General features: G+C 35.0%; 1 protein-coding gene across 2 annotated transcripts; it reads right to left on the bottom strand.

The window, feature by feature from the left end:
- Nucleotides 1-1,184: 1,184 nt before the first annotated feature.
- Nucleotides 1,185-18,130, bottom strand: LOC120631958. 2 transcript variants are annotated; one of them, XM_039901670.1, is made up of 8 exons: nucleotides 17,805-18,130; nucleotides 16,684-16,971; nucleotides 15,717-15,914; nucleotides 12,243-15,633; nucleotides 10,495-10,618; nucleotides 7,198-7,376; nucleotides 4,653-4,769; nucleotides 1,185-3,732 (listed from the first exon to the last, which is right to left on the bottom strand). In XM_039901670.1, exons 1-8 carry the CDS (start codon nucleotides 17,979-17,981, stop codon nucleotides 3,587-3,589), a joined length of 4,620 nt encoding a protein of 1,539 aa, XP_039757604.1. In that variant the 5' UTR covers nucleotides 17,982-18,130; the 3' UTR covers nucleotides 1,185-3,586. The 2 variants fall into 2 exon arrangements, with proteins under 2 accessions (XP_039757604.1, XP_039757605.1); XM_039901671.1 differs by having other exon boundaries at nucleotides 16,807-16,971.
- Between the last annotated feature and the right edge of the window lie 54 nt (nucleotides 18,131-18,184).

Genomic DNA, 18,184 nt, shown 5'->3' with positions numbered 1-18,184 from the left:
TTGTAGAAAATTCAACAACACATATCTATCGTGATTCAAGTCAATGGAAAACACGCTCGAGTCCACTCGAGTGTCATCGTGTTATTTGCATTGAAAAGCTTTTGTTCTTAATTTAAATGAGAACAATTTTTTTTTAATTTCATTACCGGCACGGATTTCTTCACAGAAGGGCAAGGGTTTAGGCCGTAGATGTCCACAATGCTGACCGAGTGCGGATTGGCAGACATCACACGCCTCTGAGAACATTCTGAAGTACTTAGACATGCAGATTTCACTGTTAAAACCAGCTTTAATTGTTTAAATCGCTCGTAACTCTGAAAAGTTAGAGGTTCGTGACGGATATCGAACTCATTCTATATGCTATAATCGCTTTTGGTTTTAAAAAAAAAAACAAATATACAAAATCATTTTATTAATTAAAACTGTGAACTTATTCGCAACTGTTATATAAAAACTTTATGCCTTATCCTAAATAAAATATACAAAAGCATTTTAAGTAACACTATGTCGAGTATCATTAAGTAAAGCAGGTGAACCTGAAAACTATAAAAAACATTGTTCCTCGTACATTTTAGTAGCACAATTAGTAGCTTTTCTTATTAGTAGCGTATTCAGAAACGTTCCTCATAATCTTAAAGTACTGTGAGACTTTATAGTAAATATTTCGCATCATTAATACCTCAGCAGTACAAAAAATATCTAGGCAGGTTTAAAAGTAGTTACGTTATTAAAACTACCTAGCGAAAAGTGATTTGGTTTAGCATGAGATTCGAGTCGAACAAAATAATAGCAAATGGTATACGAATATGGAGAAGAATGTTAAGAATACCTTGGAATGCATTCCGGACCAAGAAGGCCATTCTTGAAGAACTCGGCATCACGCAACGTCTATCCTCCATAGTACAGGCTCGTATTCTCACGTTCTTTGGTCACGTATCCAGAAGAGACAACTACTCCATTGAACGTCTGGTTGTCCAAGGAAGAATTGAGGGCACCAGATCACGCGGAAGGTCGCCCATGAGATGGGCTGACCAAATAAAGGCTGCAGTGGCTGTCCCCTTACATGAGTGTGCAAGAAAGGCAGCTGCCAGAGAGGAGTGGCGACGAATAGTTAAGCGTGCCACAACCCTTAAATGACGACCACGACCGCTCTGACAAGAGCGAACCGACTGAGAAGAAGAAGAATACGAATATGTAGCGCATGAAAACGACAGAAAATATAAAGTCTTGTCCATATTATAATGTACTAGCTGACCCGTGCAACTTCGTCTGCTCCAAATCGGTTATTACCGGTAAACACGAATAAAATGAAACAACGAAATTTCGCAACGAGATCCTACGAGAGATTGAGATGGGTATAGAGTATCAGGTTTATGAAGATATATGTAATGTTTATTATTTTTTACGTCTCTTAAAAAGTTCAAAGTTTGTATTAAACGTAAGCTTATAGAGTCTTATTATAATATAAAGGATTTACGTAACTGATAAAAAAGCTTGGGTGTGAATTATTCTATTATTAAGCTCTTACCATGCTTCTAATTATTTTAAATGATGTGAGATGGTGATAACAAACAAGAACAACCAGCAGGCTTTTTGTGAACTTTTTCTTAGAAAGCGTTTCGAACCAGCTTTATTTTATATTTACGAATATGTTTATCGCCATCATCTCACTACCATGTACACATTTTTCATGTTATTTACCGACGCATCATAAATGCTATCTACTAGAATAAAGATATTTTTTGACTTTGACTTTGACTTTAAATTCCTTGATAGAAAAACACACACGATATAAACACCGATCATATGGTACCGATTAACGGCGATGAGATAGGAAGCTTGAAACGGTGATCGGATAGGACAAATGTCATATAGTATGTGGATTGTGGATGGACATGGCTTTAGGGTTATAGTAATGAATATGGCACAGAAGTCAAAGGCTAGGAAGGCAATATAAAAAACAACAATTTCAAAATTAATTGCCTGCGAGAGAAAAGGACTAGGAAGGAAGTTAATTTAGTTACCAATTCTTTTAAACGCTACAGTTGGACAGTTGGACCTAAACTTAATTGACATGTCTAAAAATAGTGCTCTCCTTTTCCAAGGCGAACATTGTGAAAAGGACAGCACTACTTTTACACTATTTAATCCAGTCTAGAGATTTTTATACGATAGATCGCCACTAGTATATCTTTCTTTTTCTCTCGGACGCTATAAAGTAAAAAAGTATTGGTCGCTTAGTCTTATTGTTGAATTACGTAACAGAACAAAAATGAGTATATTAAAAACAATTAATAAACTTAAAATAAAAAATGAACGAGTTATTCTATCTATTAAACTATGAAAATTATTATTAAAGTGAGATAAGAAATCATAAGAATAAAGTGTTAGGTTAGGTTACTTTTATTTTATTCACTACGTATTCAATTCGGTTTCCCCAAATAAATATGTTTTTGGCGTTAAAGAAATCCCAAACAGTTCATAATTTACTAATTTACTTTTACTTATACGAGAAATGTTTTCAAAAACTGGGTTTTGCATTTGGGGTAACCTTATATTGAGGGCTATATTACTTTAGAGGGAAGAGAGGCTTAACCTTATAAGCTAAATCCTCAATACCTTATATCGAGGATTTAGCTTACATGAACTAAATTTGGCGTTAAACGAATTAAGACGGCAACAACCTTGAATTATTATTGTTTAAAGTCCACGGGCGATTATTAAGGTTAACGTATTATCAGCATTTTTTTACATCTAACATTTGAACTAAAATATGATAAGGGTATGTGTGTATATTTTAGGTTTACGTTAAAAATTTCTAGAAATTATCATAAATTATAATAATATCGTTGTCGTTGTTCCGTGCCATGCCAAAAATTTGTGGCATATTTTATCACTAGGGATCGGATATTCGGATGTATATCTTCTCATCATCTTAACAACCCATTAACGGCCCATTACAAGTCTGCTCCCACAGTAAGAAGGGTTTAGACGGCACCACCTAGCCCTGTTCCCATTGGTGGGCTTCACACGCCTTTGAAAACATTATGGAGAACTCTCAGGCATGCCGGTTTCCTCACGATGTTTTACTTCGTTATATTTTAATTGCTTAAAATTGCGAATATATACTTATATCAAAAGTTAAACAGCTAGTTCAATGCTGTGTTAGTATAAAAGCGACTCCTTTTAAATTAATAATTTTATTAAAAATCATAAGGGGTATGATCGTTATATTTACTTAGCTAAATTTTATTCTCTCATGTAGAAATAATTTTAGAAAGTACATCCCGTAGCACGCATTCTGAGATTTGTCAGCATACAGAGATTTAATTTAAAAAATATATAAGATGCCGCTTCCATATTTTCTTAGCATAAAACTTAACGGAGATATGCATCCAAATATCCAATCACGTAATTTTGCGACTGTATATACGTACATCATTGGACCGGCTGGGTGATTACGTATCTCGCGACGGTCTTGCGAAAGGCGTAAATGTTGCAATCACCGCTGTCAAACGTCACTTTTCCACACAATAAATAAACAAAACAGATACGTAATCATTCCGCTGGTCTCGCTAATCTCTAACTATATAACTGCACTGCTTGCCATCTGGTTGACCCCACACGTGCCGTCTCCTCGGTACACGCGATAGTAGCCTTGCTCTCCCCAGCCAGAGCCCCACGAATTCTTGATTATCCAATATGGAAGCCGCTTGTGGAAAAGAGGGTAGTCTGAAAAAAATACACGTTGATTATAATTCAAGTAAGAGACAGGCGAAATAAGGGAATTTAAAATGTCCTCAAAGACTTCAAAGAGGGTATAAAATCAGTAGTCTGTGTAACTTAGTGATCGTTTAAATATAAGAAAATATCTGTCCAAGCAATGTTTTGCAATAAACCCTGTAGATGATATTTGTGTATTATAACTTTTTTTTTAATATATCAATTTACCTACTAAGTACATACAATAAAACCGTATACTAGCTGTGTCTCTGCATTAAAAAGTTTTGCGAAATAGATAACTGGAAGACGTTAGAAATAAGCAATAGATCGTAAACATGCAATTATAGGAATTTGACTGTTTGTCTGTATGTCAGTTGTTGCGGGCAACCCGAAAAAATGAGTGAAATTTGGTACATTTATAGTTGATATTTGTGTTGATTTATACACGAAGTCCCGGGCAACGGCTAGTTATAAAAGTTCCACAATACAATTATAGTAATTGACAAAGAAGATATCAGAAGTGCGATATATTTTTATTATATATATGTGGATACAGTTAAACAAATAACAATATCACAGCTTCAAGGTAACGAATGATATTACCGGTATAAAAGCAAATACTAAATAAACTTGACAGATCTGTGTCGGAGAAGAAAGTGATGCCTTTGATAACTTTGAAAGTAGCACCGCGCCATCTATGATTGCACACGGGAAAACGTTTCAGAACACATTATACATGAACCATTTTGACCGATTTTAATCCCCTTAGTTTGTGATATATTTATAAAAATTATTATATTTTTAAATTTCAGTTGTGTGAATCGATGTGGTTATTCCTAAGGATAACCGGTTTTTGATACACAAAAAAAAATTCATCGGCTTTAAGAAATTAAATCATGAAAAAAATAAAAAAATAATGTTTAAAATACCTTTCACGCCGTAGCCAACAATGAGAACTCCATGATCAAGATTTTTCGGACTGCAGAGCAATCTCCATGGATGCGATACACCGCCAACATAGAACTGCATTGCGTTAGCATTTATACCTTAAACCAAATCAAAACAATATAAATATAAGGTACTAAAACTTCATAAAAACTGTTCTTAAAAAACTTGGTCTATGACTACTATCATTATTATGAGTTCATTACCGGACTACTTCACGGCCCACGAGTCTCTTCCAACAATGAGAAGGGGTTACGGCCGCAAGCTACTAAGCTGGCGCAGTGCGTATTGGTGGACTCCACACACCTTCGAGAATACTATGCAGAACCCTCTTGGAAAAGAGCAACTGCTGAGTTTCTTGCCGACTTCTTCTCGGTAGAATATGCCTTCCGAACCGGTGGTAGAGTCACTACACACGGACAGGCTTGACGTTTCAAAAGTGCTTGTATTAGGCCTACTTGAAATAAATGAATTTTGAATTTTGAATTTCTCAGTCACGCAGGTTTCCTCACAATGTCCTTCACCGTCGAAGCAAGTGATATTTTAATCGCTTAAAAAACGCACATAACTAAAGTGAGAGGTGCGTGCTGGAATTCGAACTCTGCCACTATTGTCATCATTATTCTCAGGTTTTGAATAACCCAGCGGTGGGCACAGGGTCCCGTAAGAAATAGGGGCTCAGTGCTGAGACACGCTTCTTCAAAGCCATTTTTGATTCTAATATTAAATGCAATAATTTAATAATTCAGTAACAACATCACTTATCAATGTAAACGCGTCATTAATTATAATATTATCCTATTGAATTATAATTAAATTTTATTGTTCTCGTTATAAACTGACCCAATTATTTATTTAATTTATGTTTTATAATCTTCAATGATATTGATAATAATGTTTACTTAATGCCCTAGTATTGCTCAAGGTCATCAGGAAAACCTGAAAATTTATTGGGGTTTACCCTAACTCCTTAATAAGAACTGAACATATGATTTTCGTAATGCTATCTACGTTTGTTTCTTAAATTTATTACAAACTAGCTGTCCCCGCGAACTTCGTACCGCCAAACAGTTCTATTTATGAACACTATATTTTAATACTTTTTATCCTATTCCGGACTAAGAATAATCCAAAAAATCAAATATCATAAAAATTGGTCTAGCCGTTCTAATCGTTCGTAAAATGGTGTAACTAGCACAACTTTCTTTTATAAAAATAGATTTTTAACCGTTTAAAGAATACGACAGCTCCATACCACATGAAATGTGCGTATGGGATTGAAGTTGCAAGGTGGATATTAGGATAACATGGAACAGTCTTTTGAGATTCTGTTACTCACTTTTGCAAAATAAAGGTGATTACCACTTTACCCTTTTAAAATTCAAAATTCAAAATTCAAAATTCATTTATTTCAAGTAGGCCTAATATAAGCACTTTTGAAACGTCAAGTCTGTCTGTTTGTAGTGATTCTACCACCGGTTCGGAAGGCAGATTCTACCGAGAAGAAGCCGGCAAGAAACTCAGCAGTTGCTCTTTTCCAACATCAACAATTTACATTTTGCATTTTAACATTCATTTTTCTATCTTGTGAGAGCTGAAAGCGGAGCCGGATGCTTCCAAGCAACCTTGTCATTAAAAAATTCATCAATTGTATAGTAACCTCGCTCTAATAAATGTGTTTTAACAAATTCTTTAAACTTGTGCATTGGCAGGTCCAAAATCACCTTAGGAATCATATTATAAAAGCGTATACTCAATCCCACAAATGATCCCTGTACCTTACGCAGACGATATGCAGATTACACTAATTTATGACCATTTCTTGTAAGTCGACTGTTTATGTCCACTTTTTGTTTATAAAGACTAATATGTTGTCTTACAAATACTGACTTGTCTTTTAAACAGATAGGTGGCGGTTATTAAATAATCCAGAGAGGATCCAGGTACGCGGTTGGTCGCAAAAATATGCAGACGATAAAATTAAAATCGTATTTTCAATCGTCAGGCATAGAATGTTAATCCATACAAAAAAAGAGAACTAATCTTATGAAGATAAACCTTGACCTTAACAGCATGTAATTTGGTCACGTAGTTAAAGTTATCTGAGTGGTCAATATAACATTACGACAATAAAAAATATTAAGACTTGGTTACACTTCATCATCATCATCATCGTATCAACCAATGGACGTCCACTGCTGGACATAGGTTTTGTGAAGGGAGTTCCAAATACTACGGTCTTGTGCCGCATGGTTCCAGCGGCTCCCAGCGATTTTCTTGATATCATCCGCCCATCTTGTTGGCGTCTATCAACGTTGCGTTTAACGGTCGCCTGGGTCGCGAGGTCGCCGTTCAGGCACCTTAGGACCCCAACGTCCATTGGATATTGGATCGTCCGTCTCAGAGATATTCACCCCGCCCACAGCCACTTTATCTTCGCGACTCTTTGAGCTATTGGTAATTCTAGTTTTAATGAGACCCATAGTTAGCGACCACGTTCGACCAGAGCCATAAGACGACTGCACTTACCGATAGATATAGGTCCATTTTTCACCAGCCACTTGGCCATATCTGTCTCGTTGGAGGAGATGTTGACTGCGCCACTGATTTGAACTCTGGAGAGGGTCTTATTGTAGGCGCACTTGTCATTTTCTCCCTCGTACGGATAGTCATTCTCAGTCTCCAAACCCCCTAGCTGCTCAATGGCTCTGTGAGAAAAGTAATCAAGAGCGAGTCAGGTTCGCGCACTGAGAGAAAATGATGTACCTGTTTGAAAGAAATATCCCAAACACCAAAAACTTAACGACATGATTAGTAAAACCAATTTTGTGCATTTATTTTAGGTCCTTTTGCCCGTTTTCACAAATCCTAGGAATAACCTTGGTTGGATGCCTAGTGATTTAGGTTATTCCTAGAGAATAAAACGTTTTACGAACTCCTAAGTGATGACTAACGACGTTAGGAGCCATTTAAAGTTACCATACCGATTCTTCGGATCGTAAAGTTTATGGACTCGTAAACTGACACTTGACAGATAAAAAAAAGTATAAATTCGGTTTTTGTTAAACCGAATTTATATTTAACTGAATCTAAATTATATATAACCATATTAAAAAATATGATAATACAAACACAACATGCCAGACATGTAGATAAGTAAGGTATATTTGATTTAATAGTGAAAATCGATCGGTGAAAGGTAAAATATATGCCCCGGAATCTTCTTTGTTTAGGCGTTTTTTACTTAGGAATTGCCGTTAGTGAAAACGAGTATAAGACACGACGTTACTGTTCGCAAAACAATATTACTTTACAACAAAGAACTCCAGCCGGAAGATAATATAGGGTACTAAATTTAAGTGGCCTAAAGACAATCTAACATCTATACCTCATATTATAAATGCAAAAGTTTGAATGGATGGCGTGATTCAGTAACAAATACTCAATCACGCCAGAAAGGCTGAACTGATGTAAATGAATATTGGATAGAAGCAGGCGTTACTTGGCAGAATTCCATCGTACTCCGCGAAAAGTAACATAAAGTTTACGGTACGGTGTAATTTATAAATTCTGTAATCTTTATGCCCCAAACCAAATAGGCAATGTTTTATCTACGCACGCTTCACTTTGACACCGGAGCATCCTCAGATGTTGACTTGACCATAAATATTTGTTAACAAAGTAAATGTTTTTGCAGTACCTACTAAACCAATGTGATTTTCCGAAATTCAAAGTAAAAATAACAGTGTTTTTTTGTGTGCAGAATGATATTTCAGTTTAATGCGAGAAATCCTTTTTACTCGCGCAAAATTCCGAATGTATGGCAAACGTTGCACAGACTGGTTTAGAAATACGCAATAAATCATCACGCACGCGGCCGCTAACGTGTATCCATGTCAGTTTCCACGGCTGAGTTACGACCGGACTTAATACTAACTAATATTATATATGAAACAGTGTGTTTGTTTGTTGTTTCTTTACACCTTAACAACCTTAAAAACAACCTTAAAAACGCGAGTAAAATAGGCTACTTCACTACTTTCAGTCCTGGAAATACATCAAATTCCGAAGGGTGGTTTACAGGTCTCACATGGGCATCGGTGCCATGTTTGCGTGTGCGTAATTGCGACCAATCAAGGCGCAGGATTAAACAGGCGCATGCTATAATTGGTTTTAATTTTCTACGCCACCGCGTAAGCACGCTGGACGCGTTGATGTGACGTAGCCTTAAATTTCACATTAAAAACTAGTACAAATGTTCAGCAAAGTTATCGCGGCTTTGTGAACACCAAGGAAAAATTCAATATTGTTTTCGCTTTCCAATCGAGAAATTCAAAGTAAATAGAGTTTTTCATTTATTTCCTGAAAAATGCTCAATAGCGGAGACAACGAGATATGTGTTATTTATTTTGAACCAAAACAAATGTCGAAAGAAAACATTTATATGCTATCGTGTGTATAATGATGACGTAGTTTCCTTGCCGCGATGCTTACATCATACTTAATGCATTGGTTATTAATTGCGTGGAAAAACAGGGGATTTTATTTTATTTACACCTAAGCAGGATAGGGGACATCCGTTTTATAAACGAACATTTAACAGTAAATAATTAAAAAAACATTAATTGTTTTTTTTTAATTTGAATGCAATCTCACCATGTGGTTAGTGATAATGCAGTGTATATAAATAAATAATAATAAATAAATGCTAAATTTCATGGAGGTGGTTAAATCGTCTTTGACCTCCCAGCGCCCACCACTGCTTAAGGCAGGTCAACAAAATATATACAATCGTCAGATTCATCAGACATAAAATTATGTATTTTTACTAAAAAGTTTTTACTACAATACAATAAATTTTTACTTCTTTTGGTATTAGGCCATACAGTATAGTGATGCATAACACTTAACACTTCCCTGATAAAGGCAGATTAGTGAGCGGTGAAAATTGTCTGTGCCTACGCAAACTGTCATCTCACAACTTCAAATTGGACTATGTATTTAGCGAGAATATACATTATATACACAATGAAAATGTTCTAGTCAAAAAATAGATTAATAAATCTCGAAACACGTAACGTTTTATAATCATGTTCTGCGTTCTAATTTGTATCTAAATATATTTTGCTAAAGTACTACTGAATACGAGGCTTATCAATACAAAAACAAATGAGTAACCAATTTTAACCAATTAATAATGAATTCCTAACATGTTTACTGCATAATTTGTTTATTGCAAATTTAGTCATAGTTAATATGTGACAACATTCCATTGTAAATCCTTATTAGTTACTGAGGTATAATCTGTATCTACTAATTAAAAGGTGTAATTTTTTTTCTGGTTATTTGAACGCACTTATGTCTGGAACTACGAGTACCAGTCGGATTATAAAAATATTTTTTTCATCAAATGCAAAAAATATTTTTGCAGCAGTGGCGTGCACTTCATAGATGCACAAAGCACAGCCTGCCCTAGGAAATGTGTATAACTTGTATAGGAGTAGGATGCCTTTACCTTCGAATTAGCGTAACCGACCTCAAAAATTTGACGCACAAAAATTAAATTTTGTGTAATTAAATATTGTTTAAACCTCCTTTTGGTTTTAACAATGGTTACGTTAATTCGGCGATAAATCGGTATGGTTTCAATGGACTTCACGTGTCACATAGCTTTAACGTCGTGTGGATTAAGGTACTTACGTATTTTCTGTCTCAGTTCTCACAAGTGTCTCGTAACACAGAATCGATATCCGCTTAAAACAGCAGCGACTATGCCCGGTCAGGCTAATTAGCCGTTAATTATGTTACTATATTATATATATATACCTATATGCATTGTCCGGCAAACCACCGTTGCAGCCCTCGTCAAGTTTATCGCAGTCCACCAACTCTTGTTCTGATAGAGACACAAGGTTGCCAGACTGCATCTTCCATTGACCCTCTATGTTGCCTGCATGCAAAAAAATATTATTATTTTTTATTATTATTTTTTATATGCCTTGAATAATTTCAAGATACCTACTCTAGGTACTGAAATTTTTTTTAGGCTTTTTAGGCTTTACACGTGTGTATCGTATAATAATCCTTACCAATATTAATAATAAATAAAAGCGGAAGTGTGTTTGTTTGTTTGTTTGTGCTTGCTTTACGCCCTAACTAAGCAAAGAATCAACTTGACTTTTGGTAAAAAAAATTGCTGAAAGGACGGAGAGTAATCTAGGCTTCTTTCTATCCCAGGAAAAAAAATTGCAAAATACCATTATAAACGCGGACAAAAGCTAGTAATGTTATATTCAACAATAAAAAAAACATAATTCTGGGTATTCTTATTAAATCACACTGGATATTGATAATAATTGATAGAATAACTTTTATTATTCATTTTTAATAAATAAATACATATACTACGACAATACACAAATCGCCATCTAGCCCCAAAGTAAGCGTAGCTTGTGTTATGGGTGCTAAGATGACCGGTGAATATTTTTATAAATGATATACATAAATACTTAGATATACATATAAACACCCAGACACTGAAAAACATTCATGCTCATCACACAATCATTTTCCAGTAGTGGGAATCGAATCCACGGCCTAGGAATCAGAATGCAGGGTCGCTGCAAACTGCGCCAATCGGCCGTCGACTTTATGTGTAACAATACATGTACAGAAGTTATAGTGACGGTGTTTGCTCTCGCTCATGTTGTCCTAGTCCTAAGGTTGCCTGGCAGAGATCGCTACTAAGCGATAAGGCTGCCTTTTGTATTATAAACCAATCATTGAGTTTCTCTCATTTATTTCCTTATTGTGTAGTGTAAAGAACATAAATAAAAGATATGTCATCATCATCATCAAACCATTACCGTGCCCACTACAGGGCACGGGTACCCTCACAGAATGAGAAGGGTTTAGGCCATAGTCTACTACGCAAGCCAAGTTAAGAGAAAGAGAACGTTATGCAGAACTCTCAGGCGTGCAGTTTTCCTCACGATGTTTTCTTTCGCCGTTTAAAGCTAGCGATATTTAAATTGCTTTAACTAAAAACGCACACAACTCCGAAAAGTTAGTGGTGCGTTCAGTGGCGTGCATAGAGGGTATGCACAGGGTATGCAGATGATATAAAATGAAGAAAAACTCCAGAACGAGTTATAAATACTTAAAAGTAGGCTTCTTATAACTGTTACAATGCCTAGCCTTATGTTTTTTATAACTCGTACTGGAGATATTCTTAATTTTATATCATCTGCATACCCTGTGCATACCCTCTATGCACGCCACTGGGTGCGTTCCGGGGAACTTGGTATCCACTAGGCTATCAACGCTTTCTAAAATAAATCACGGGTTAGAAATTGTATAGGAAGTAGCGTCAGTGGAGATAAGTGAATGTGAATCGCGTAGAAACTGCACTGGCTTTGAACATATGTTTCCAGTTGTGGGAATCGAGCTCACAGCCTTTGACTCAGAGAGCAGTGTCGCAGCCAACTGCGCCAATTGACCTGCTGTTCCCATTGTTGTCGCACTATGCGAGTAAAGATATAAAGGATAAATAACAGAAATATGGATATTCATACCTGTGACGCTAAAAGCCCAACAGCTTCCACAAGATCCTTGGTTCTTCACCTCTGTAACAGCATTGTAATGCCTCCAGTCGAACCCGTTAGGCAAATGCACTTGTGGTATATCAGCCTTCCTCATAGGGATTTGATTACTATCGCGAAGATTTGGCTTTAATCCCAAGTATTTCTGTCCAAACTCCTCATAAGTTAAATCACTAAATCTTGTCACCGCGTATCTAGCAGTTCCTCGCTCGTGAGTATTAAATTCATGTATTTTTCTAACATTATCTTGGAATATTTCATACCTTTTTAGCATTTCCAAGTGATCGTTAATATAATCCGGTTTATATGTCGCCAAGAAATCGGAAAATAAGTGCTCAGTTTGTATTTTATGATATATTTCATTTGTTATACCGTCTTGATAATCACAAGAAACGCGGTAAGTAGGCGGATGTTCAGTCCAAGGACGTACCCAAATGTTAGCTCTACAGAATTTGTTTAAAGCTACATCGTTGATCAACTTACAATCGTCTTTAACACTCAATGCTAGACAATCAGTATAACCTACTTCCAACTTCATTCTATAGTGTACACCGGCTATTTCCTGTTTATCTAAAGAGAATATTCGAACTACTTTCTGTTTTCTTGGATGAGGATATTTTGCCTCGATATGTTTCAACGCCTCTGTTGCCAGTTGCATAGAATTTTCTGCGCTTTCAAATTCGATCGTCGCTTCTAATGGGGTATCGTCATCTTTACAATTAACGTCTATTTTCTTTCTATTATCTAACCACAATCGCTCCTGAATCTGGGATATGCAATGTCTTCTAGGCAGATGATCTATAAATTCACATTGCGTGATATTATCGACCCATTCGTATTTTAAACAAGTCGTATATCCGACGTCAAAATCTATAGTTGTCAATCTACCCTTAACTATTGTTGTGTCATAGCTGTTTATCTGTAAAACTCGTTGTTTATACTTGTGTAATGAAGACATTTCTAGTTTTTCTAACGATTCTTTAACGAAGTTTTGTATTGTTTTTTCATCAGCTGTTATATTATTTGTCGACTCTAAAGAAAGCGACCGTTTACTACGATATTGCCTAGAAGGTTGACCACAAGTTGAAGTAATTTTCTTGATTTTTTTACTGTCTGGCCCCAACCATATAGAAGAAGTACACGACCTTAGAGGTTTAGATGTATCGACATAACATGACAAAGGATTTTTGTCAATATCTACGTATTTCGAACAATTTGTGGATACAACTATAAAACTCAATACGATAGGTATCCGAGAATCAAGACTGGGGATAATATTAAGTTCTCCCTGGTGCACTAATTTATACTTCGTCTTTGGGGATGCTTCTATATCTTTTAACGAAGCTTTTATAAGATCTACAACTGATATGCCAGTTATACTTTTAAAATCAGGTTCATCATCACATACTACTGCCATGCTTTCAATTACTAACTCATCATCAGGTGAAGGCCATAAGCGAACATAACAGAGTCTATGGTGCATCCCAGATAATTCAACACAATGTGCCAGCTCTACTTGATCCTGATGACGTATGCAGTATGTGTACGCCGTTTCTATATACATTCGGACAGTATTTACGCCCATATTTATAACGTTTTGAATAGTATGAATGGTAATCAGCTTTTGTATATTATTTGTATCGGCCTTATCGTTGATATGTTTTACTGCACGATTAGCATAGTAGTTTTTTACATCCTCTTCAAACGCATCTTTAACAATTTCATTATGTTCACCGCTTTTGGTTTCATCAGTAAATTGTTCTTTACAATCAATGTTAATATCCTTGTCAGATTGGGCGATCCATGGGCGATTCAATACTTCCGCTTGGCAGCGTAATACAGTTGTTTGTGGTAGCAAATTGCACTCATGCAAAGAAAGTGTGCTACTTTCAACTAAACATTTTGTCGGGGATATTGAGAACTCAAGCGTTGTCAAAGTACCTGCTATATCCTGTTGACTAACATGGTGTATTTTAATAATTTTATATATATATTTGGCATTAGATAATCGTTGATACATCGCTAACGTTTGTTTAGCTAGTGATATATAATTATCATTAGCAACATCGTTTTGCCCTAATGCGTTACGTTTCTTTCTGTAATCGTCATGATTTTCCACATTTAAATCATAATATCTATTACAATTTACTTCAATTTTATTTCGACCTTTCCAAGGACGCTTCCAAATAGATGTATGACAGTATAAAGTATCATTTTCACTATGATTACATACGATTTTTTTTTGCTCATTTTGTATACATTGAAGTGGTTTAGCTATAAAATCTATGCTATACTTTGTTCCTGAAACTAACTGTTTATCAACTTTTTCTACTTTAGTAACGTCATGATGTAATGATTCATTAATATTTTGTCTTTTCTGGTACTTTCGCAACGATTCCTGTGCTAACAATTTAAATTTTGGCAAATTTGGGTCCTGTTTTACTTTTTTCCCACTTAATGCTCTTTTTTTCCTGTGGCTATTATTATTTATATAAGGACTGAAATAAACAGCATCTATGTCTACTTTGCTATTTTCCAGCATATTTTTACTGTCGACTACATATTCTATATTCTTTTGATTTGGTTCCATATAAGGTCCGGTAAAGGTAACTAAGTTGTGTTTTTTCGCTTTTAATTGATGTTCGTAACTTCTTTTTACCCTAGAAAAGTGTTCATGAACGCTATCAATCCCAGCAGAGTTGAAAAAATTTATCAAATCATCAATTGCTTTTTTCCTATCTTCACTTATCAAACTACTTCTTTTTTCGTATTTAGGTTTTTCAAACTGAAAAGATCGATCTGTACTCGGTTTTCCTCTTTGAAATTCCGAAATTTGATGCATTCTGACATTTGGCGTTTCCATACTTTTTCTTAAATTTTGATAAGTTAAAGAAGCTTCATAAATTTTATCATGGGGAATTATCTGTTCCTCTAATTCTTTTAGTTCCTTTTCAGTAATAGATTGATCAGTTTGTTTTTGCGCTTGTGTATCAGTATTATGTACAGCTTTGAGCATTTCATCTACAGATCCAGTGTTAGCAATGTTGTCATAGTCAGGATAGGGTTTAGGAGTGTTATCTACCTTGTCAGGTACATTTGTTAGTGGATTGATATCAATGTCATTACTTTCCTTGTGTGCTACATTGTTTGGAATGTATTCACCCTCATCACCAAATATCCATTCCTGAGTGCAATTGTTGGATAAAATAGCTCTATATTTTGAACCATCAGGTAGCTTTATCCAAGTCTTTTCTAATATAGACACCTTGCATACTTGAATAACATAACAGGTATCAAATGTGGTTGACGTGCAGTTATTAAAACCTATTTGAAGTGTTAAGGTATATCGTACGCCATTAACTACCTACAAGAATAAATAAGTAAAGTCATATAATTAAATCGTTATTTAAACAGCACTTTATAGTAATTTATTAGTATTTTACTTACCTGCACTTGTCTTTCCACATCAAGCACAGACTGCAATGAGTGCTTAATAGTTGGTTCATGTCTATCTAAATGCTTGATAGCAAGTTCAGCCAAATTGCTGACTCCTGGTGCTTGAGGATTAACATGGCTCGAGCAGCCTATACAAGTGCCACTATATTTTTTCCTCGGTACTGCAATGAATTCCTCACCAGAGGTAACCTATGTGAGTTAATTATATAATTAATTCCTGAAGAAATATCAAGAAAAAGGTAACTGGTAACTGTCTAATCACTATCACACAAATAAAATCTTTATATTTTGTAGTCTCAAAAACTCATATCATACCAACACTTAAAGTTACTGCAGCCATTAGCCGGGCGGAGGACAACTAACATATAAATTGTTTTTACACAACATTATCAATGGATTTGAATTGTTTGATGTGATATGTTGTGGTGTTTTCAGTATGATGATGTGTTTATGTGTATACAAAATAACAAGATTTGATTCTACTCAACAGTTATAAATTGTAGCTAGTGCTATGTATGCTTCCACTATTGGTGCAGGGGTCAATTAAAAAAAATCCTTCTTGAATTGAATTAATCAGAATTGTTACAAAGAACTACCTTAGTAGGGTAGCCCTTCAATATAAGCAGATTTTTATCAAGTCTTCTAGCTTGATTATTATTAACCATCCCTATATGAATTATATGTACATAATATTTTTCAAGTTATATGTTATATATACCAGCAGACCCAGCCACATGTTGCTGTTGTTTCTTGTATTTTGTTCAATTATTAGGTACTTAACAAATAATTTGCAATAAAATAATATTGCATTTACAAATTAAGATAAAAACTATCCATACTAAGGAAGAACAACAAAATTTTAAAAACAATTTAGTTGTTTTGGAATTCATCCAGAAAAAACAACATGAAACTGGAATTAATTAATATATTTTTTTTAAACAAATGAAGAAAACCTCACTCCAGAATTTGGTTGCACTTCATTGTCCAAATGTATAGGTTCATGAACTGTAGCTCTTGTTGTCTGTTCATCTATGACTACATCCTCTAAGGTATCATCACTGCTAATACTTGTTTGTGTAACCTGATCAACATCCTCACACTGGTACTGATTTTCTCGTATTGTTATGCTATTTTCATCTAGATCTTGGATTGTAGCAAAACATTTCTGGTATTTGAAAGAGTCTAAGTTGTGGATGCTGTTTACCCTTAGTCTGGCTTCAATATAATAACATCCACTGCCCTCATCCTACAATTTTACATATATAACAACAATATTATAACAATATTTGATACAAAATATGTCAATAAATATATAACATATGGGTTTTCTAACAATATTTTATACAAAATATGTCAATAAATATATAACATATGGGTTGTCTAACAAATTTCAGTCCAGTCCAAAAATTTTACATTTTTTTTTTCATTATAGTAATCATTTCACTGGTTTGATTATTAGACAAATTCTATACCAATCAAAAGTATAAAGCCCCTAAAATTTGCAAAAGTTAGGTTGCCTATCCATTTCCAGTTGCAGCTCTTGGGTTATTCAACAGGTAAATCAATATTAATATTATTGAATTAAAATAAATATTAATTTGAAGAGGTGATAGCCCAGTGGGTAGGACTTCACCTTCACTTTTGGGGGAGCAAGTTCGAATCCCAGCATGCAATCCTAACTTTTTAAAGTTTAAAATACCATTTGTTTCAACAGAGAAGGAAAACATCGTGAAGAAACCTGCATACCTGAGAGTTCTCCGTAATGTTTTAATAGGTGTGTTGAGTCCACCAATCGGCGGTGTGGGAGGAGACCAATGCCCTGTGCCGGTAATGGGTTGATATGATGATGGTGATGAAATATTATATGAACACGGTGGTATATAGGCTGCCTGCGAAAAATCAGTACCAATTTACGGTAGTCGAATTTTGAAAACGTGAAATATTGCTGCGAATGAATTGTGTGTGCGAGAACATTACATTCTACTTATGACAATTATACGATGACAAGATAACAAATACCTAAGGTCTCGAATTTGATAACCTTGCGTAAAAAATTTAAATGAAATAAAAGTGACATACCGTTTTCTGCGCATTAAGAAGTACACCTTCATCGTACGTGTAAATTTGATCAGGTAAATTGTTTAAATATTCGACGAATCCATTTAGAAATTTATCTTTGTTTTCAATGCTAACTTCTCCAAAACAAACAACTAGTAAACACGAGATAATCGCTAATAAACATTTAAACTGCTGCATGACGGTAAATCAAGACGCTAACATCGCTGAATATACACTAACAAAATGAAGAGAAGGCGTCGCGAGTCGCGACACAATAGCTAATTAAAATAAGTATGTGGTAATGAATGATTCAACAAGATTTACAACAACAAAATATGATACAATTCTTTGTTGACATTCTTTGTTGGCAAGACTGACAGTGACAAGCAAGGGACAATTTT

Source organism: Pararge aegeria, chromosome 19 (assembly GCF_905163445.1).
Source record: "Pararge aegeria chromosome 19, ilParAegt1.1, whole genome shotgun sequence".
NCBI lineage: Eukaryota > Metazoa > Arthropoda > Insecta > Lepidoptera > Nymphalidae > Pararge > Pararge aegeria.
Note: the sequence above shows the minus strand (reverse complement) of the source record. Positions and strands in the feature narration are given on the sequence as shown.

Bases quoted from the DNA above. Each gene is read 5' to 3' on its own strand.
- LOC120631958 (XM_039901670.1), bottom strand. From the start codon at position 17,981: ATGCAGCAGTTTAAATGTTTATTAGCGATTATCTCGTGTTTACTAGTT. The intron at 16,972-17,804 runs GTATGTCACTTT...GTAAAATTGTAG, and splicing joins TTCTTAATGCGCAGAAAACG to GATGAGGGCAGTGGATGTTA. The intron at 4,770-7,197 runs GTAAGTGCAGTC...ATTTGGTTTAAG, and splicing joins AAATGGACCTATATCTATCG to GTATAAATGCTAACGCAATG.